Here is a 22,690-nt window from a genome sequence, read left to right as displayed (position 1 = left end):
CCGGCCAAAGGCACATGTTAATACTTTCTATATAATTACTCAAGTAATAAACAGGCAGTGCATACAAAAACATACAGGTAAAAGATTACAAATTAAATTCTGTTTTAGTCTTATTACTCGCACAACTGCATTGTCGAAAACCCAAGCGAGTAAAGAGATTAGATTTCCCATTGTGTCACTAATATAAATCTTGAGGGATTGTTAATAACACTTCATTAAGAAACTTATGGAAGTGGGTCTTGCACCATGGCCCTGATGTTACCTTTCAACGTGTACTCTTTCCATTAAAGTTAATTTCACTCTCCATTGCCCCTTATGATCATCTCATCCACTTTGTCTATATAACTGTTATGGTATGCTTTAACTCATCCTCAGATTTCTACACTCACCAATTAACAATAACTTGCTCGCTCAAACGAAGCAGACCGTCCATAAAATTCACTTTAGAGTGGCAGCGAGATATTTCAAAGGGCTTTCATTTTGTTTTTCATTTCATTTTAACCTGCAGCAAAAACGTTTGTTATGCAGCAAAGTCTCACAACAGTTTGTAAAATAAGCATAAGCTCTGAATTACAAGCCACATTAAGTTTATTTTTGCAGTAAATGCAAGTGTTTTAGTATGGAAAATGAGAAGTCAATAAAACCAGATATAGCACAAGAAAAGTTTTGAATGTCTGTTGAAAAGAGAGGATGGCAATAAGATCAAATCCCCTGAGCCATGAATGAGGCAGTCCTCTCCTTTAATCATAACACTGCTACTAGACAAGTCCTGCTGATTTGACGGATCGGTGTTGAAATGTGTTTCTGTTCAGATCAGAGAGCTGCGGGAGACCTGTGTGTGTGATGGATAATTCAACATGCTCTGTTCTGTTTCTGAGATGATTTAAATCGATTTAAATAATAATTGTTGCATCCCTTTTGTCACAAAGCTTTTCTCATGTTATCATTAGTATTTCCCAATATGTTTTATGTATTACTTGTTCTATTATTGACTTTGATAAAGCTTATTGGATTACAAGCTCCCACTCCATAACATTTGTTATTCAGATAAATATTCATTTTTCCATATTCAACATATACAGTAGGATGTCTCTTCTTATTTGGTCTGCTATTTTTCTCCATTTTGATCCAGCTGCACAATGTTTTAAGGGTTTGTTGTTGAAAAATGTTGTCTGTTTGTGTTGTCTTTTGATTTCTTTAGGTATTCCATGCCCTATAATTATAGCCTGGGCTATAGGAAAGTTGTATTACGAAAATGAACAGTAAGTTTGATTGAAAAATCGATATGTTTTCTCGCACTATTATTTTATTAGGGTTTTCTTGAATTTTCTGTTATTGATTTTATTCTTCTGTCCACAGATGTTGGTTTGGTAAAGAACCTGGGAAGTATATGGACTACATTTACCAGGGACCAGTCATTCTTGTGCTTTTGGTGAGATTCGGAACAGAAAAGAAATGCATTGTACAACCACTGCTGTTATTTTCCCATTTTCTGAAGTATTTGTTTGTACAGTACATTTCTCACTTTACACTCTCATGAGAGGTCTCACTATGCCTGCTTGAAGATGTTCTGAAAAATACAATAATATGAAAATGGTTTCATAATGAAGCGGTTTCCATTCTTGGAAATATACATAACTTGGAATGGTTGAATAATCTGCCTGATAGTACAGGCAATTTCAAGCACAATAATTAAAAAAATATCTAATTGAATTATTGGTATGTCTCCACTAATGGTTCTGTCTAGCGACCACTTTTGATTTGTGTGCGCCTCTAACAATTTGTTGTTGAAAGAGGAGGGGGCTTTGACTTGTGTTGCCCTCTCCTCCTTCTACTCAGCATTTAATGAGCAGAACATGTTTGCTGGAGAAAATTGCTCTCAGTTTTCTTTCAGTGTGAACGGTTACCGTGGCACAGGGTTCAAGGCTAATTATTTTGTCTTTTTTTTCTTTCTAGATAAACTTTGTTTTCCTCTTCAACATAGTAAGAATTCTTATGACCAAACTAAGGGCTTCAACCACGTCTGAAACGATACAGTACAGGTGAGTTGAGAAATAAATCACATTTCTCCTTTTGTTTGCTTTGACAGCATTAAGAGATGATCAAAACATTGGCATCAAAGGTGGATTTAGAAAACAGACTTATATAAACTCAATCATAATCATTTTCACAATTTTGATTTAGTTTCACTCAAATCCTTTCAGAGAGAATACATTTCTGAATCAAAGGAAACAACGTTAATGACAAAATATTCAAATCACCCCCAGTGCAGTAATAGTGTTTATCATATTGTTCTTTTGGGTTTTGCTGCATCTCTTTCCTGCTAAGTATAGCCTGTTCTTCCAATTATGATAAATTAAAAACAATGAATCACAAAAACACCGTCAAAACAAACCCTCATACTTGAAGCTACTGTGTGTATGCAAATGTGTCTAAAACCAAATTGACTTGAGTAAGCACAGCATAGTTACAGTACTTTGTGCAAGAGAGGACCAGTAATCTTTGGAAGTGTCAAGCCTTTTGCACCTTTGATTACTGTGTCAACTGTGTTTTTCTCCTCGGGGGGGATTATTTTGAGGGTGTTTGTAGTGTCGAAGCTCAGACAACTTGAGGCTTCAGGCTTTCCAGGCTGGAGTTGGATTTATGGTTGTGGCGCGACAGATATGCTGACGTGAAGCATGCAGCTTTGTTAACCTAAATATAAAACATAATGGTTTCTTCAAACTGCTGTCTCTTATACAGAAATGCATTAACAATATAACCAACGGGGGATTTGACAAGGAGAATTGGATTTTCTGTGATGTGTAAATTGCTTGCATTATGGGCAGTTTTCTGAGTATATTAACTTTGTTTTAAAACACTTTTGGCACTCACATCTATTGAGTTACGCTATTTCTTTATCTTGTTTAAAAGAACTCCAATGTAGAGGATTACTTTAGTCATTGTTATTGTTTGTTTGTGTTCTTTGTAATTCTTTTTTCTCTTTGTACATACAATCAGTACAGACCACTGTCTCATGAGTATGCATATATTTTGCTTTCCATCTCTAAATGACAAACACTGTTTATGCATTGTTGAAACACAATACAAATATTTTTTATCAGAAAGAACTCCAACCGTTCAAACAGTTGCCCATTAGAAAAGAGCTGCAAGCCCTTCACTGAAACCAATTTAAATAAAGTATTAACTTACCATTTACAACCTCTAGTTACCTCTTATAAACCTGTGCTATAATACAATGCAATACTGTACCTATAGGGCTGCTCAATTAATCGTATTTTAATCGCAATTACGATTATGGCTTGCAACGATTACGAAAACAACGTAATCGAAATAAAACGATCATTTTTTTATTATTATTATTACTTTTTTAAATTTTTAAATATTATTACATTATTTTTTTATTGGTTTTTCAGTTGAATTATACTTAAAGTTCAGGGTAATCAACTGTTAAAAACATACTGTTCACATTTTTTTTCTCCAATAAATGGATGTTTTCAAAGTAAATGGATAATCGTTTTTAATAATCGTGATATCAATTATTGACCCAAATAATCGAGATTATGATTTTTGCCATAATCGAGCAGCCCTAACTGTACCCATCTTGCACTGTAGGCTTCATCTCCGATGCATTGATATTTTGAGAATCGAAGCTGTGAACTGTTTCCCCAGCCATTTGGACAACTGATGCAGATTCATGCCTTTTTCCAAAACCAACCGGGATGAAATCCAGGTTCTTATTATAGTATTTTCATGAATGTAGCTATTGATTTTCCATCCCTGTCTTCACAGAAAAGCCGTGAAGGCAACGCTGGTCTTGTTACCCCTGCTGGGCATCACCTACATGCTCTTCTTTGTAAATCCGGGGGAGGACGACATCTCACAAATCGTTTTCGTTTATTTCAACTCCTTTTTGCAGTCTTTTCAGGTAAGACGGATAATGAAGCAGTATGACACTGGCCAACGCTTAAAAAACCCACACACAATGTGAGTCATGCTGAATTCTTAATCCTTCTATCATTTCATAATTTCTCTCAGCTGTTGAGCTTTCTTGTGGGAAGATGATTTGAAGTAGCATTCTGCCTGTGCTTATACACAGCATGGTTCTGCTGCCTCATGTTCAGGGCTCTCAGCTGACAGGATTAACAAAACCATGTGGGCTTGATGTCTGATCTTTGGCCTTTTTTTTAATCCTTCTATTTTATGTGCTTAAATGTAAGACTGAGTGGGCCAAGAAAAACAGATTTCATGCAGTTTCTCTACAATCAAAGTTGTATAAGCTTTTCTTTTGCTTCTTCTCTCTAATTGCACCATCTAAATGATCTGATGTCTAATTAGTTACACAATACAGCCGCATTCACATCTTTTAATATGAATGTGTCTCTTCTGCAGGGGTTCTTTGTGTCTGTGTTTTACTGCTTTCTAAACGGAGAGGTGAGTCATTGGAGTTTTGCAAAAGACTCAGTTTTTATTAATTCAATTAAGATATGTGTTGCTTGATATATCATCTTAAGAAAGCCCCAATAGGATGTTCTTGCTTAATTTATATCCTGCTACCCTAGTAACAACCGCTGGTTCAAGCACGAGGTAGGATCAGGTATCTTTTGTTTAAAAAAGCTGAGCGATTTTCTTCTCTATAGGGAAATTATCGCATTTTGATTACACCCAAAAATAATAACGTTTCTCATTTTCCTATAATTATATGAAATCAAATTGCTGATCTTCCAGCTTTTTGTAAGTCATTAATGCAATAATGAAGATTACACATTTGTCAGTAATTGTGAAAAATTAAGGACCCTCCTGCTGTGCTCTCGAAAGCGTCGAATAATTGAAATTTGGAAGCCGAGGGGTTTGTTAATTTGATGAAGGATTGTGAAGAATTTATATTTTCTCCCACTCATACAATAATTTATTAAAGTTGTTTTTGTTTTAAAGGTGGGGTAGGTCATTTTGGAGAAACCAGCTCGAGTGCGCTAGAATTTGAAAATAGATGAGAGTAACAAATGCGTCACTTCCAGGCAAAAATAACGGCTCCGCCCACTTTTGGGGGAAAACAAAGCTGTCAGTTGAATGGCGGTCAATACAAATTCTGAAGTTTTTGCCAATCCGATCAGAAATTTAAGAAAACCGGAGATTTTCGGGTCTTCAAAGAGTCCGATTCCAATGGCCAGACAGGCAAATAATTGCATTAAGCCATTAGAAATTGACGATCGGGCTCGATATATGGTTAAATATAGCAGTAGGCTATCGATTTTCATAGATGAGAGTAACATCTACGTGACTTTACGGCCCCGCCCACTTTTGGGGGAAACAACGCTGTCATTTGAATGGCGATTGAGCCTGAAGCCACAGAGCTCTTCTTTTACTGTCCTTTCTTCTTAGAGGAAGTACAGAAACACTGAACCCTTGATTATTTTTAATGTTTGAGGTGCAATAAACGACACAGCAGCTTTTTGGCATGATAAAACTATTATGTTCCGCCTTTCTCATGAGAGTAACAGCTGGAGAAATTATAGCCTCGCCTACTGATTTTAATTTAACCATATATCAAGACCGATTGTCGATTTCCAATGATTGAATGTAATTGTTTGCCTGACTGGCCATCGTAATCGGGCTCTTTGAAGAACCAAAAATCCACGGTTTTTAAAACAATTTGATCGGATTGGCAAAAACTTCAGAATATGTATTGACCGCCATTCAAATGACAGCGTTGTTTTCCCCCAAAAGTGGGCGGGCCGTAATTTTTGGCCGGAAGTGACGTAGCACAACCGGAAAAAATCTGCCACTTCCTTACAGAGCCCCTCCTCCAACACACACGAACGCGCACATGACCAATGAGGGCACGAGATAAGTTTGTGCACAGATGGAAGGCTGACAGGCAGGTAGGCCATCCAGTTATTTTAGCCGGGCCGGCTAAAATGATTGGTCGTGCTTTTTACAGTACTACAGCTTCCACAGATGAAATTTTTTTATGGATTTGTTGTCAAAGCACTTCAGATATTCATTGCTATCGGGATGTTAAGAGCATTCCATGGAATATAACAAAAAGTGTATCTCGAGCCGGTTTCTCAAACTTACCTACCCCACCTTTAAGTATTCTCTTCTTATCAACGACTGATTTGAATGGGGGAAGGGCAAAGTGGGTTGCATGCCTCTAAATGTATTGTATTATTTACGGACGGATCCTTTTAAATAGTTATTTCCATGAACTCAAACGTTGAATCATTGTTAGCGTATACCTACATATTTAACTTGTACTTACTTTGAAAGATCAAAATTAGGATTTTATCTACCCTCTGTCTGGATTCTGAATTCAACACTAAAAGAATAGTTTGACACTAACACTGATAAAACGTTCATATTTATTTCGTTAAGCTTAAACTAAGAGTTACGGTGAGCAACGGTTAGCTTGAAACACTGGAAAGGAGTTAGCCTAGCTCTGTCACAGCTTGTTTTTTTACACATTTTGTACTGCTTAAACAAATGAGATGTAATGTGTTTTTTTAACTGTGGATGGTCTCTATGCTAAGCTAACAGCATCTTTCTCCTGGTTTTAACTCTTTATTCAATAAACAGTTGTATTGCTTATTAAGACCACTTGTTCAAGGCGTTATGTTGTAATAATTATTTAATGAATATACGCGACAGATTATTCATAATCATTTTAAAATACATTATGTTCATCCTCAACATTTCAGGTACGTTCTGCAGTAAGGAAGCGATGGCACCGTTGGCAGGACAACCATGCCCTCCGAGTGCGAGTGGCACGAGCCATGTCCATCCCCACATCTCCGACCCGGATAAGCTTCCACAGCATCAAACAGACCACAGTTGTGTGACCAGCACATCATCTCCACAACAACATCTCATGCTGTGTCTCAATTCAAATACTCTCCTTAGTACACTGCCATGTCGTGTAATGTGAACATTTGCGCAGTGTGTGAATTTAATCCATGTACTGTAGCGTTGTCTCAAACTGAACACGGCTGCTGTGTGCTCTCACTGGGAGCGACTATCGCCTCTGTTAGTTAACCCAATACAATCATGGTGGCTACTTTTCAACTGTAGTATAGTGTTACATGTATTAAATATATAAAAAAACACATGTATACATTTTATTTGTATAGTGCTGTGTTGACCAAAGCAACCGCAATTGTGACTGCTACTTTCATTACGAGTGTCCAGCGTTTCTTTTTGAACGTTATGAGTAAACCACTACTTTGTCTTGCTTTTCATTGGTATGCTTTTGCACCTAAAATAGCACATACATTATATACAGAAGTACGCAACTTGACACATATCATTGATATTTGTGTGAAGTACAAACATTGAGGTGATTTACAGAACAGACTTTTTGTGTCCAGTTGACTGAAGAGCCAGTCAATGTCTCTTGAATGGTAATATCAATTAATCTAAAAGTATACTTCAATAGTACATGGAGGTGTATCTCCACTAACAAAGTGTACATGTTACAGGTACAGGGTTAAAGCCTTTCTGGAAAGTATTTCAACAATGGCCTCATGTTACTGTCACATCACAGCAAGTCTTATTTTAGCTTGTTTTCACTGTCATCTTACTGCTTAGTGGTTGTGAGAGGAGCAAGATAATCTTAGAGGATTTGCAGCAGGATACTTCAGCAGCTCGTGCACTTGTTGGCATCTGCTCCATTGTTACCTAGTCGGAGAGGTGCATCGCTCAAACATTATTGCAAGTCTTCTTTAGAGAGATGTCAAAATGCTCCTTAAGTTAACTGTTTCTAAAACTATGAAAGGAAGGTATTTCATTCAAAAGAGGCACTACTCTCTCTTATAAAAAGATAATTTAAATGTTTCTTTTTGATCAATACGGGATGATCATTGTATACAAACAAGCCATTCAAGTGAAGTCCTGAGTCTGATCTTGTATACAGTGTTGATATGTTTGTCTTGTATTGTTGTAAACATTGTGTTCAGCTTCTTCTCTTTTCCAGCTATTTTCTTTCACCCTCTATTTTATTCTCCTCAGAGCAGGAAGGTGTGAACATAATTAGCAATTAAATGAGTCACCACCATGCGTGTTTGAGGCTGATGGATGAGCAGTGGAAAAGTAAATCTTTCTTCTAAACGAGTAAATATAAGATTAAATAATATAGAGTTGAGAAATTGGTGCCTTGTCATTTATGTAATGTATATGTGTGACATGCTTAGATTCAACATGCAGGCACAGAGGGAGCAGATTACATTATTTTGGCTTTATGAAATCCTTGTGGCTTTCTAGTAATCTGTGTCACTACTAAGCTGCTGGTTTCAGAGCTTGATGAAATGAGCACCAAACACTTGCCTGTGATGCTAATTCCTACATCTGCTCAGGCTACTCACAATAATGGGAACACTCATCTATCTGCAAAGTCAAACTCCAGAAATACGAAGGTTTATGAACAATCAAAGAAGTCTTAATGATGCTGCTAGCTTATGTTTAAATGCAGATGCTCCTTTGTGTGTCCCCTATATGACCTGCTTTACATGCAGTAGAAGTATTTCTGTCAGCTGGTACAGTAAGAATGTTTAAAGAGATATTTTGATATGTTTGGTGATACACTTATTCACTGTAAAGCTAAGAGTTCAATGACAAACCACTCCGAAAGTGTTTTTTTCTTATCTAAGTCTTATCTAATATTAAAATTAATTGTTTTATTTGATTTCAGGTTAACATTTATTTATTGGTTTATTCATATTTATGTCATTATGTGATAAAATGCACTGGATTTACTGTTGATGTTAAGCGTGGAGGTATTGCATTAAACATAACATTGTAGTAAAATGTACATTTCATATTTAATTGTTTGTATTTTTTTATATTACAGCATCATGTGTTGTTGTTGTTGTTGTTGTTGTTGTTGTTGTTGTTGGTGTGCTGCTCAACTGGGCTGATATCAATTGTTAATCATTTAATGTAAATATTTTATTGTAACTATTTCTGTAGTCCTGTTTCCAGTATCATTCAGCTGTAACACTGCAAAACCTTTCATGATATTATGTTTGCAAAACAAATACATAGTCTAATATTTTGATACAGGAGTAAATAAAACACATCATTTATTCCAACTCGCCAAAGAGATTAACCATGTTTACCAGCATCCTGCATTTCTATTACCTACATGTTTCTATTATTGCCATTGCATTTTGTAAACCAAATCGTGTTGACTTTATTTTGACACCATTTATTGTACATGAGGAAATGTAATCAATGCAGTGTGATGTCAGATTTGTTAACTTATAACTGTACATGAATACGTTCGACTGATTAAATGGTATTTTTTGAACCACCTATGTTGCCTTACAAACAAAGGAAAAGGAAGCTCTGTAAATGATGTATCATCGTGCTACTGATATACATTTGTACATCCACATGTGAAAGGAAAAAATGTTGATTTAAATAAAAATGATACTCGTATTTTTGTTGTTATTGTTATTTCCAAGGGAGCTCGTAAACAACAATGATCTGAGTTGACAGAATATGATGCATTATGTCGATTCAGTTACATTCTGCAATCTGGCATTGGCTGCAGAATGCACTAATGGGATCTGTTTAGTTGATTCATTTGCTATCAATCCCTCTATCGTCGAGCAGTGTAATAAACAAATGCAGCAGTCTTTTAATGACTTTATCATATAATTATTCTAAAGATAGACTAATGCAGCTTCACTGGCACATGTGTTACTTGTACATATAGTTTTCAGTGAGTTTTTCAGTGAGTCCTCAGAGAACACCTGCAGGATTACGTAACATTAATAATGTATTTACAGTTTTATATATTTCAGGCTGGGGTGGAGTGAAGTGCTGCCTGTGCCCAGAAGCCTCAGGACTCCATCAATCAATCAATCAATCAATCAATCAATCAATCAATCAATCAATCAATCAATCAATCAATCAATCAATCAATCAATGTTTATTTATATAGCCCAATATCACACATGTTACATTTGTCTCAGTGGTCTTCACAGTGTGTACAGAATATCAGTATGACAATACGACACCCTCTGTCCTTAGACCCTCACATCGTACAAGGAAAAACTTCCGGAGAAAACCCACAGTTTAAAGGGAAAAATGGGAGAAACCTCAGGGAGAGCAACAGAGGAGGGATCCCTCTCCCAGGACGGACAGACGTGCAATAGATGCCGTGTGTAAATTGAAAATATAATACATTTGCAACATAGGTAGTCCAAATGTTTGGAAATGCATGTGTGTATAATAGGAAGATGAATCCACGAGGATATCCATCCAGGACCGATGATCCAGGACCACAGCCACGACTCAAGATCCAGGGCTCGCGATCCAGGACATAGGACCGCAGGATCATCCATGACTCCGGATCCCGGCGTATATAGACACCAAAAAGAAAGACATTTGGGGAAGCTGGGTTAATCGGAACATGAGAGTACACAGGTATAGACAGAGAGAAGGAAGAAGTAAGATGTCCCCCGACAAACTAAGCCTATATCAGCAAAACTAGGGGCTGAATCTAATCAGCCCTAACTATAAGCTTTATCAAAAAGGAAGGTCTTAAGCGCACTCTTAAAAACGGATAGGGTGTCTGCCGCCCGAACACAAACTGAAAGCTGATTCCACAAATGTGGAGCTTGATAAGAAAAGGCTCTGGCTCCCATTGTACTTTTAGAGACTCTAGGAACAACCAACAACCCTGCATTCTTGGAACGCAATGCCCTAGTAGGACAGTAGGGTATAATGAGTTCTTTAAGGTAAGATGGCGCCTGCCCATTAAGGGCTTTGTAGGCGAGAAGAAGAATTTTAAATTCTATCCTGTGTTCTATAGGGAGCCAGTGTAAGGCAGCCAGAACAGGAGTAATGTGGTCCTTTTTCCTAACTCTGGTTAGTACACGAGCTGCAGCATTTTGAATCAGCTGAAGCGACTTGACTGACTTCTTGGTACTCCCTGATAATAAAGAGTTACAATAATCCAGCCTAGAAGTAACAAATACATGGACTAGTTTCTCTGCATCGTTTTGAGGCAAGATATTCTTGATTTTTGCAATGTTACGTAGATGGAAGTAGGCGGTCCTTGAAATTGATTTTATGTGGGCGTTAAAGGATAAATCCTGATCAAATATAACACCAAGATTCCTTACAGTCTCACTGGAGGCCAAATTAATGCCATCCATAGTTAGTATATCTTTAGATAATTTGTTTCGTAGATTCTTCGGGCCAAGTACAATAACTTCAGTTTTGGTCGTGTTTAACATCAAAAAGTTTAAGGTCATCCACGTTTTTAAGTCCTTAAGGCAGTCTTGAATTTTATTTAGATGATTAATTTCATCAGGCTTGATTGATAAATATAGTTGAGTATCATCCGCATAACAATGAAAGTTTACAGAATGATTCCTTATAATATTGCCTAACGGACGCATATATAATGTGAACAAAATAGGTCCGAGCACTGTTAGCCATGGCACTCCATGGCTAACTTTGGTTTGCATGGAAGATTCATCGTTAACACGTTCAAACTGAGAGCGTTCAGATAAATAGGACCTAAACCAGCCTAAAGCAGTTCCCTGTATGCCAACTAAGTGCTCTAGTCTTTGCAATAGGATATCATGGTCGATAGTATCAAATGCAACACTGAGATCGAGCAAGACAAGAATAGAGACAAGTCCCTTGTCTGAGGCTATTAGAATGTCATTTGTGACTTTTACCAGAGCTGTGCTATGATGTGTTCTAAAGCCAGACTGAAAATCTTCAAATAAATCATTGTTTTTTAAGTAATCACACAACTGTTTTGCGACCGCTTTCTCAAGAAATGTTGAGAGGAACGGAAGATTAGAAATAGGTCTATAGTTGGCTAAAACCTCTGGATCGAGGTTGTGCTTTTTAAGAAGCGGTTTTATCACTGCTACTTTGAATGATTGTGGAACATAGCCTGATAATAAAGACATATTCATAATATTTAATAAAGAAGTGCTAATTAATGGAAAAACGTCCTTCAACAGCTTAGTTGGAATTGGGTCTAACATGCACGTTGATGGTTTAGAAGAGAGAATCATTGAATTTAATTGTTCAAGGTTTATGGCTGAAAAGCATTCTAGTTTACTATCTAGTGTAATATTAGAACTTACATTTCCGGGAGCTGTTGATAACACTATACTGGTCAAAGTCAAGAGGTCATTAATTTTGTTTTAAGAGTAACAATTTTATCGTTAAAAAAGCACATAAAATCATTACTACTGAGTGCTATGGGAATAGAAGGCTCAATCGAGCTGTGGCTCTCTGTCAGCCTGGCTACATGCAGTGTTGAAAAGAAATCTTGCATTATTCTTATTTTCATCTATTAATGAAGAGTAGTAGGCTGCTCTCGCTTTACGCAGTGCTTTCTTATATTCATTGAGAGTAATATTCCAAATTAAACGAGATTCTTCAAGTTTAGTGGAACGCCATATCCTTTCAAGTTGTCTAGACTTTTGCTTTATTTTGCGGGTTTCGGCATTATGCCATGGAGCTAATCTATGTTGTTTTATTTTCTTCTTTTTCAAAGGAGCAACATAGTCTAATTGTATTCGCAGCGCATCTGTAGCACTATCAACAACATGATCAATTTGGGGTGGTGTACATTTTGTATAAGTTTCCTCCCTTACATGCAGACATGCTATCGAGTTAAGTATTGGTGGAATCTCTTCCTTAAATTTGGCTATAGCACTAACAGTTTCTGCTGCAAGAGCTTTCGACTAATGCTTTGTAGTCTCGTAATAGTATTTAAAAAGTTACTAAGAAATGGTCGGATAAAGCAGGATTATGCGGTTCGACTAATAGTTGCTCAATTTCAAGTATTAGTATAGTATTGATAAGTAAACTTGAGTCAAAGATTACTGCAACTCCACCTCCTCGGCCCGTGCCTCGAGCAATATGAGTGTTGATATGGCTGGGTGGAGTGGCCTCATTTATGCTGACATATTATTCATGTCTCAACCAAGTTTCAGTGAGACAGCATATATCAATATTATAATCTGATATTAAATCATTTACCAATATTGCTTTAGATGCTAGAGATCTTATGTTTAAGAGACCACATTTAATCTTCCTGTTTTGTTGCACTGTAGTAGTTGTTACATTTACTTTTATTAGGTTATTATGTATGACAGCTCTATTAGATTTTACCTTAAATTGTCCTTGGGCAGACACACACACCGTTAATATTGGGTATTCTATTGGGTTCGGGAATCCTACTGTATGGATGACTGCCTAGGAGAGAGCGCAGATAAGCGTGTAAGACTGCGACTCCGCCTCCTGGTCTCAACTCCAGTTTGTCATGGATTAAGTCCACAAAGCCCTGAAATGTTTGCCGAAATGAGATCTGCACCTTCCAAAGTAGGATGAATGCCGTCTCTCTTAATCAGACCAGGTTTTCCCCAGAAGTCTGTCCAATTATTTACGAAGCCCACATTGTTTGCTGGGCACCACCAAGACAACCAGCGCTGAAATGATGACATGCGGCTATACATGTCATCATTGATCAGATTGGGGAGGGGACCAGAGAGAAGATGACGGTGTCCGACATTGTTTTAGCATAACTACACACCGACTCCACATTAAGTTTGGTGCATTCTGATTGGCGTAAACGAACATCATTACCACCGACGTGAATAACAATCCTACTGTATTTACGTTTATCTTTAGCCAGCAGTTTAAGATGCGCCTCAACGTCGCCCGCTCTGGCCCCCGGAATGCATGTGACTGTGGAGGCTTCGGTCTCTAAATTCACGTGTCTCATAATAGAGCTACCAATAACCAGAGTTGGCTTCTCAGCGGGTGTCTCGCTGAGTGGGGAATATCTGTTAGATACGTGAACGGGTTGGTTATGCCCCTTCTGAACAGTCACCCAGTCTCCCTGCTGCTCGGGAGTTGCCGGGGGACGGCTAAGAGGAGCTACCTTTTGCCGGTCCGCACTGGCTAACATGGGCTTTACTGTAGCTGAGTTACTTTCTAAGATGCGGAGCCGGGCTTCTATGGCTATGATTCCCGCCTCCAACCTAACAACTATACTACATTTAACACATGTATCGGTACCAGTAAAGGAGGCAGGGAAGTAACCAAACATGAGACAGGAAGAGCAGGAAATAACACCCGAGGGTGGGAAAAGAGCCATGGCTAGCTATCAAGCTAAAGTAGCTACCGTTAGCAAACCCGAAAAGAGTGTAGGCAACTGTGGAGTTACAGTCGCTAAGAGAAGGAGAGTTGTGAGTGCTTAAGCTGTAGTAACGTGTGATTACAACGTCAGGCAGTTGCCGTGATCAAGAGTTTTAAAACGATCGATTAAGTTAAGATAATAAGCTATCAGCAACAGAACAGGCACACGGGATACCCGGAGATGACAACAACAACCGGAAGTTACAACATGCTTACCGCAATAGTGGTCCATGAGTTCTCATTCATAACACTCCGTTCGATGTCTCACTATGGGATGCGCCTCATCACGGAGAAAACAGAAGCATCAATCTCATTACGCCAATCCTGATTGGCTGGTGATCTTGACGTCAGCGTCAGGGGAAATCACCCCCTATAAATAGCTTGCGCCACAACGGATGCGTCATTCAAACACCTCTTCTCGCTTCAGAGCACATCTCTACAGTAGCCGGGCAAGCTTCACTGTCCACAGACTGAACCCAAATACCCATTTCGGTCGACGGGCGCTCGCCGGCTACTCCTTCTGCTTCGCAGGAAGACGGTAGTACTAACGCTGTTAGTATTTAAAATCGACCTCGCCCTTCTCGTATCCGAGAAAGTAAGGTAGGTCCGATTTTTTCAAGCTAGCAGCACACCTGTTGCTAGCTCGCTCCCTCTGTACCGACACCACGGTAGCGAGGAAGTTTTCTCTTTTCTCTTCTCCACAGAGGGGAAAAGGATATAAAGAGCATACTGCCACACCAGTCAGTATTCTCCGGGAATAAAAGACCCACACTGTCCTTTTCTCCGGATTAGGACAAGGTGGTTTTATCTTTTCTCCCGTCCCACCTGTCGAGAGCGGGCCCTCTCCACGCCACTAGGTGACCAAGATGGACGCCCCTCTCCCTCACACCAGAGGAGTCAGGGACTCGGTGGCTCGACTCTGCGGCTGCGGGTTGAAGATATCGGGCACAGACACACACCAGGTCTGTTCGTCCTGCCTCGGGCTAGAACACGCCCGAGGCACTATCGACAACCCCGGCTCATGTGGACATTGCGTCCGCTTCACTGTTAAGAGCCTCCGCCGAAGGTTAGCTCGACAAGCTAGCCTGTCGGAACAGGACCCCCCCATGTCCACGGACCCGCCGACCGCCAGTCAGGACACGGGGGCGTCCGCCACAGAGAGTGAGCCCCTCTCCGTGTCGGTCTGGGGCTCACTATCTGCTATGGCTATAGAACCGGAATCCCGCGCCCTGGCAGGCTGGGACCCGGTGACGGCAGGACACGCGGGAACGGTTTCCCGCGCTCCACCAAGCTGGGGCTCCCGGTTAGACCTCACCATGGTCTCACCCGCGGAGGATGTCCTCGGGCCTGACTACGAGGAGGACGAAGAGGAGGACGCCCTGGCGTTCCTCCTGTCCGAATCGGATGAACAGGAAGAGGACACCTTCATGTCACCGGCTCAGGCTGCAAAGCCTGAGGCAAGTGCTGCTCTCCTGGGCGATAGCACACCAGCTTCGCCCGGTCTGAGCATGGACCTGCAGGCCGTGTGTAAACGCGCTGCGGTCGGACTCAACGTCCCGTGGCCCGAAATGGCCAAGGAGACCTCCGGGTCCCGCTACGAGGGAAAACATCTTCCCCAAGCAGCGGGGAAAAAAAGACAACTCCTTCCAGTCTTCCCGGAGATGTTGGATGAGGTGTCGGTCTCGTGGAGAGACCGGCCCTTCAGCAACAAGGTCCCAATCCAGGGTGCCTCCTCCCTAGACTGTGACAGAATGGAGAAGCTCGGCATGCTCCGCATGCCGCCCATGAAACCACTGGTAGCGGCTCACCTTCTACCAAAGGTGGGCCCGTCACCAAGCAGGAACCCCACGCTGCCAGCAAAGTCGGACCGTTTTCAGTCAGCAATGACTGAAAAGGCCTACAAAGCGGCAGCGTTATCCGCCAGGGCCCTGAACGTGTCCTCACTGTTAACCGCCTACCAAGCGGAACTCTGCGAGGACCTGTCGGGTAACCCGGGGGCAGCCACTCTGGACGAGATGGCAACGGTCACGGACATTTGTCTCCGTGTCCAACGCTGCGCCGTACAGGCCACGGGCAAAGCAATCGGGATCATGGTGGTGCAGGAAAGAGCGAGATGGCTCAACCTCACCACTCTCCCAGACCGGGAAAAGGAGGATGTGCTGGATATGCCCAGCGTTCCCGAGGGAATCTTCGGCTCTGCTCTCGCCTCCATGCAAAGGAGGTGTGAGACGAAGAAGAGGGAGGACGAGGCACTCCACCTCTGCCTCCCTCGTAGGGTCCAGCCGCTGCTCTCGCAGCAGCAGTCCTCTGCCCAAGCTGCCTCGAACTCTGCTCGGTTTACAACACCGAAGACGCAGAGGTCGCAGCTCACCCCAAGTCCCCAGCCCAGGCTGGGGACAAGGGCAGGCTGGCCTAGAAACTCTCCGGTTCCGGCTGCAGCTCAGGCTCAGCCAACCCAGAATTGCGGCCAGCAATCGAGGAAGAAGAAGCGAGCGGCGTGACAGCCCCTCCTTCTCCGCTCCGTGAATGTGTTCCCGCCGCCTCGAGAGATGCCTAAACACCATCCTCAAGTCTGCACAAACACATGTCACACATTGGTTGATCATTCTGTCATAAAATATTTGCCGCTGACGCATCCAGGCTTCAGGCCGAGGGCGCAGCTCAAAAAAATTATGAATAGAAAATCAATAAAGCCAATAAACAGCCTGCCAATTGTTCCCCTTCTGAGAGCAGCTACGGCATCTCTCAAAAGGCAGATTGTTGACGGGTCTGTGAAGGCACCACCGCCAAGGGCATGCGCAGTGCCGGCTGGGGCTGTGAAGGCACCACCGCCACGCGCATGCGCAGTGTCGGTGGGTATTGTTGATAAGGGGCACCACTGTGTTCAGACACTAGAGGGCCCCATAACACAACAAATAGAGACTCAGAGAGGAGGAGATGTGACATCCTCACTGGCTTTAAGGAGCACCCAGTGGAAGATGCTCACATCATCCGCTTGGGTTTTCAAGACAGTAACACGGGGCTACAGACTCCAGTTTGCTGTCACCCCCCCTCGCTTCTCGGGCATTCTGCACTCGCAGTCCCGAGGAGAGTCAGCCCTCATTTTGGAGAAAGAAATTCTCTAGCTCCTAGAAAAGAGGGCTATATCTATTGTACCCGCCGAGCAGAGTCAGGGCGGCTTTTATTCCAAGTACTTCCTCATTCCCAAACGGGGAGGGAACGGAATTCGGCCAATACTTGATTTAAGGGCTTCGAACAAATATCTTAAAAAATATAAGTTCAGAATGCTCACTCACACATCTCTGCTGCGGCTCCCTTTCGAAAAGATGACTGGTTTACATCAGTCGACCTGAAAGATGCGTATTTTCACATCCCAGTATATTATCCACACAGGAAATATCTGAGGTTCGCATTTCAGGGGATCTGTTATGAATACAGAGTACTCCCCTTTGGTCTGTCTCTCAGTCTAAGGGTGTTTGTACGGAAGCTGCGATAGCCCCGTTGAGACAACAGGGCATTCGCCTGGCGACCTACCTGGACGACTGGCTGCTTCTCGCACAGTCGGAGCAGGAGGCTGTTACGCAGACAAATGTCCTCGTTAAGCACCTGCTCAACCTGGGTTTTGTAATAAATACAGAGAAGAGCATGTTGTGCCCCGCGCAGACTATACTCTTCCTGGGTTTACGCCTGAACTCGGTGCCCTTTTCAGCTCGCTTGTCAGCGGAAAGAGTGAAAGCTTTCAGAGCTTGTCTTGCTCTTTTCCAGCTGCGCAAACATGTTCTTTTCAGATCATGCTTGCGATTGCTGGGGCTCATGGCGTCAGCCATCCTGGTTGTAGACGTCTCCTCTCTCTGAGAGTGACGCACGTACCGGGAGTGATGAACCTCGGGGCAGATCTACTGTCCAGAGGTGCACCACTTTATGCAGACTGGACTCTACATCCAAGGATTCTGAGCCAGCTGTGGGTGCGTTACGGCAGAGCCGCGGTGGATCTGTTCGCATCAAAAGACAACGCTCAGTGTCAGCTGTTCTTTTCGATGCGTGATCTAAATGCACCGTTAGGCGTGGACAGTGATGTACCTGAACGCGTTCAATGAACGATTGTTCATGAACGCGTTCATATTTTGGGCGAACGTGAACTGAACGTACTGTATTTCCGCTAGATGAACGTAATTGAGAACGCGTTCATTCTCAGCGCTGTATAACGGCGTTCAAAACTGCGTTCATTCTCAGCACTGTATTATAACGGCGTTCAAAAGTGTGCCAGATTTCATATGCCTTTCAGCCGAAAACCCAGTTAAAACACACCGTAAACAGACTTCAAAATAATGCGGCAAATCTGGCAACAGCAAGCTGCCTGTGACGCGTACGCGCCTGTCACCCTGGCTGTCGCACTAAAATATAAATATACTAAATATATCAGACTCCTCACAACAAACAATGTGGAACCTCGGAACCGGCGAGCATTGAATGAATGAATGAATTAGTATGGACGAAGCCGAGAGCAGCTGCAGCAGCACTCGCTCAGAGTGAGACTCTACGGCAGGGGTGGGGAACCTCCGGCCTCCGGCCGTATACGGCCCGCGAGACAATTTGGTACGGCCCTCGAGGTAATTTATAAACACACGCAAAAAATAAAAAAATGAAAGAAATCTAGACCGCAACAAAATTAAACAAGCGAGTGCCTGTTTTTCCTGGCCACGGTCAGGGTCCTTGAACACAACACGAGCCTAACGTGTCATCACGTGGTATATGTCTCGACTGACAGGGGTGCAGTTCTGACGGAGAGCACCAGAACGCCACTCAAGCACTTCAGAAATTGCAGTACCGATAAGTCCATACACATGCCGCAGTTTCTGCGTGTCTGTGTCTTTAGTTGAAAGCCCAGTGGCGATCTGCTCATCTGTCATACAGTCAATAACTGTGTTGTTATCATTAGCATCTGGTTAGCTAGCTATGCTAACGAATATAAGAAGCTTTGTCTACAACCAGTGAGGTAAAGGCACATCTTTATATGATCATTATAGTTATAAAAAAAATAAGAGAATAAAGTAAACAGGTATAAAATACTATATGACAGTTATTAATAAAGAAGAATACAGTTTGAAAGGGGAGTGATTTGTCAAATATCCATAAATTAAAAGAAAATCTGCTTACAGTTGTGTTTGGGTGTTGAGAGATGTGTCCATAGATCTCCTAATGTTGCTCTCAAAGTGCAACAAATCTTCCCAGGGGAGCATGCCCCCCGGACCCCTCTAGAGGAGGTTAGGTCCCCCCCACTTAAATCATGTTCACATGGATAGGAAACTAAATACATTTGCACACATCTTGTGTCCATAAATTATCTTTCTGTTTTGGTGGTCACGCCACACCCTGCACGTGCATGCATACGCAAGTCATGGTGAGATATCTGGATTAAGAGGTTGCTTTTTCTTTGCACAGAATGAAATGAATGAGCTGTGATTTTAGTTTTTTTAAGCAGAGGTCAATAACTTGTACGGCCCTCTGAGGATATTGTAAAAATTGAAATGGCCCATTAACATCGTACAGGAGACAAATAATAGCTCGCAGCAACGTATTGAAAAAATAACTATGAACTATAAATTAGTTCATTTTTGAAACCATGAACTTTAGTTCAACATTTTGAATTATGAACTATGAACTGAAATAGTTCATTTTAAAATGTGTGAACTGTGAACTGAACTAGTTCATGTAGAAAGTGAACTTTCCCAACACTGGGCGTGGATGCACTCGCGCACGATTGGCCCCCGGGCCTTCTGTACGCGTTTCCACCCCTGGCTCTGATACCTCCAACTCTGGCCAGAGTGAGAGAGCAACGCCACACGCTTATTCCGATAACTCCACACTGGCCAGCTATGTACTGGCTAGCGGAGATATATCAGCTGCTGTGCGGGCAGCCTTGGCAGCTCCCACTATGCAGGGACATACTGTCCCAAGCGGGGGAGCGATCTTTCACCCACACCCAGAGCGCTTGGCTCTATGGGCCTGGCCCGTGAGCGGTACCATGATCGGGGGTGCTTTGTCATAATGACCAAGCCCCCTGTGTCCTGGGCTATCACTTACAAGGGCAAGCCTATTACTAAGCAACGGCTCTCCCACTGTTGTGTGGAAGCAATTGCTGTGGGGCCCATACAAGTCAGAGCTCGCAGGCACCCTCGGGTTCGCGAGTTTTCTCTTGACTCAGGGTCTGGCGGCATCCTGGGCTCTGTCCAGGATGTCTCCCTTTCAAGACATTGGTGCAAGCGGCGAGCTGGTACTCGCTGCTCACTTGTGTCCGCCTTTTAACAGTCTGGGCGTTCTACTCCCAGATTGACTCAAGCAGTGCTGGACACCTGGTTGAGTCGGAGTCCTACCTGTTAAAATTCTAATCGGTTGGCGATTTTCGAGATAAGCTCGTCTGGCAATATGGGAGCTACAATATCCCATAGTGAGACATCGAACGGAGTGTTATGAATGAGAACTATAGGTTACTTATGTAACCCCAGATCTAAGAGTAACATGAAGTGAGATGTCTCACCAGACGGCCCTCCTTGCTATGGTGAAGCGAGAAGAGGTGCTTATTTTTGAATGACGCTTGCGTTGTGGCGCAAGCTACTTATAGGGGGTGATTTCCCCTGACGCTGACGTCAAGATCACCAGCCAATCAGGATTGGCGTAATGAGATTGATGCTTCTGTTTGCTCCGCGATGAGGCGCATCCCATAGTGAGACATCTCACTTCATGTTACTCTGAGGCCTGGGGTTACGTAAGTAACCTATAGTTATACGTCCCCCAAACAATTAGCCGTGACTCTGATGCAGCCTAATAAAGGCCTGTTGTGACAATTCATGCTATGATGGTTGACAACTGCATGAAAGGCGGACAGTGGATATGATGTTCTGAAGTGTACCAGCGCCAGAGGCAAACAGCACATCAGCACTGCACTGAGGATTGTTTGCCCCCAGCCTTCTTTGTGTGGATACTAAACTGCATTTCACCAGTCATTACCTCAGCTAAAAATAAATGGCTTGCCTCTCAGCCCGAGGCCAGCACTCCAGCCTTCTAATGCTTGATTTATAATGCTATCAGGAGGAATTTACTCAACACTATGAATCAATTATAACATAAAAAGAATGAAATGTTAATTAGAAAATGTTTCCAATCACTTAAGGCAATAACGCGTTAAATTGTTACATCACATTTACCTGAGTGTTATGATGCTTAACTGAGTATTTAGTTGAAACTCCTTAAGCAGCAATACAGCCTCTCTGACCTCAGGACCATGAATTTATTGAAGGAATCACCTTAGTCCCTGCTTTAGCAAAATACCTTCAGATCATGATGCTTACAGTTGATAGCAAACAGTTCAATCTTGGTTTCATCCGACCAGTGTATGTTGCATCTCCACAGGACCTCTGGACCGCTCCTGATTGCTCAGTTTGGAGGTCGGCCAGCTTCAAGAAGATTCCTGATTGTTTCCAACCTTTTCCATTTAAGAAATATGGAGGCCAATGGGCTCCTTTGAACCGTCAATCCAGCAGAAAAGTTTGTGGTAACCTTTCACAGATCTCAACACAAAGCTGTGTCAGTTCAGCAGGTCGTCTGGCCTTCTATCTGAATTGTTGGTGTGATATAACTGTCAGCTATTAAACCTTATAGCCATGTGTGTGCCTTTCCAAACCTGGTTCAATCACTTGAATTTACCACAGATGGACTCCAATCAAGGTGTTGAATGATTGCAAAGATGATAAAGAGGAATGGGAGGTACCAGTGATACATTTCAAGTGACAAAGCAAAAGGATGCATGTTGATGCATCTCCTAAATACTCACGATACACTTTAAAAATACAAAATAGGATGAGCTCTCATATAATTGATATTAATTATTGAGAGTAATATCAAGTTAGGTTTCTATTATGTAAATAAAATGCACAAAAGAATGTAAGTGTTTTTCTTCAGTGACACTAAAGCCCGAATGAACAAGAATAAGAATAGTATAATAAACTTTAGTTCAAACCTTTGGCTCATAAAAGTGCAAAGTAAAACGTAAAAATCAATTTAATGCATCACTATAATCAAGATTGTCAAAAGATAACATTTTATTGCAGCATTATATCTGCGACACAGGAGAAGCCTTTTGGAGCCAAGGTCGATGCACTTGAAATTCACATGAATAGCATTCCTCACATTAAATAAATGATGCAGTCAGTTTACTGAATTACTAAGGCTATGCAATGGAGTTGAAAGACTCCAGCAACCATTAACTGGTGCGATCCTTGAGGTCTAATTTCAAATTTACTGTGCACACAAAATAACTGCTAAATATATAGCCTGATGCTCAGGAGAGCTGAGCTGACTGACAATACGATGCGCTGTGATGAAGGTCAGCCGACCACAGAGGGAGAAGTGCTTGCAGAAGCTATTTGTGGAGAACGTGAAGGTCATGTTAATGTTAAAATTAAAATAGTTTAGTTGGATTTGTTTCCAAATTCTTTCTCCTCAAATGCCCGTGGGA

The 22,690-nt window shown here is 41.8% G+C and overlaps 1 protein-coding gene across 1 annotated transcript in view; it reads left to right on the top strand.

Annotated features, from left to right (window-relative positions):
- The window catches only part of LOC117461797 (corticotropin-releasing factor receptor 2), a 48,495-nt gene extending 39,107 nt beyond the window's left edge, over window positions 1-9,388 (top strand). The window contains exons 7-12 of the mRNA XM_034103756.1: window positions 1,202-1,262; window positions 1,360-1,432; window positions 1,957-2,042; window positions 3,793-3,928; window positions 4,393-4,434; window positions 6,699-9,388. Of these exons, the coding sequence (XP_033959647.1) occupies window positions 1,202-1,262; window positions 1,360-1,432; window positions 1,957-2,042; window positions 3,793-3,928; window positions 4,393-4,434; window positions 6,699-6,839 (539 nt within the window). The 3' untranslated portion in view covers window positions 6,840-9,388. The remainder of the gene's footprint in view (window positions 1-1,201; window positions 1,263-1,359; window positions 1,433-1,956; window positions 2,043-3,792; window positions 3,929-4,392; window positions 4,435-6,698) is intronic.
- The last annotated feature ends 13,302 nt before the right edge of the window (window positions 9,389-22,690 follow it).

The sequence above is a fragment of the Pseudochaenichthys georgianus genome, chromosome 17 (genome assembly GCF_902827115.2).
Source record: "Pseudochaenichthys georgianus chromosome 17, fPseGeo1.2, whole genome shotgun sequence".
In the NCBI taxonomy this organism is placed as follows: Eukaryota; Metazoa; Chordata; class Actinopteri; order Perciformes; family Channichthyidae; genus Pseudochaenichthys; species Pseudochaenichthys georgianus.
This window is presented reverse-complemented; position numbering and strand designations above follow the sequence as displayed.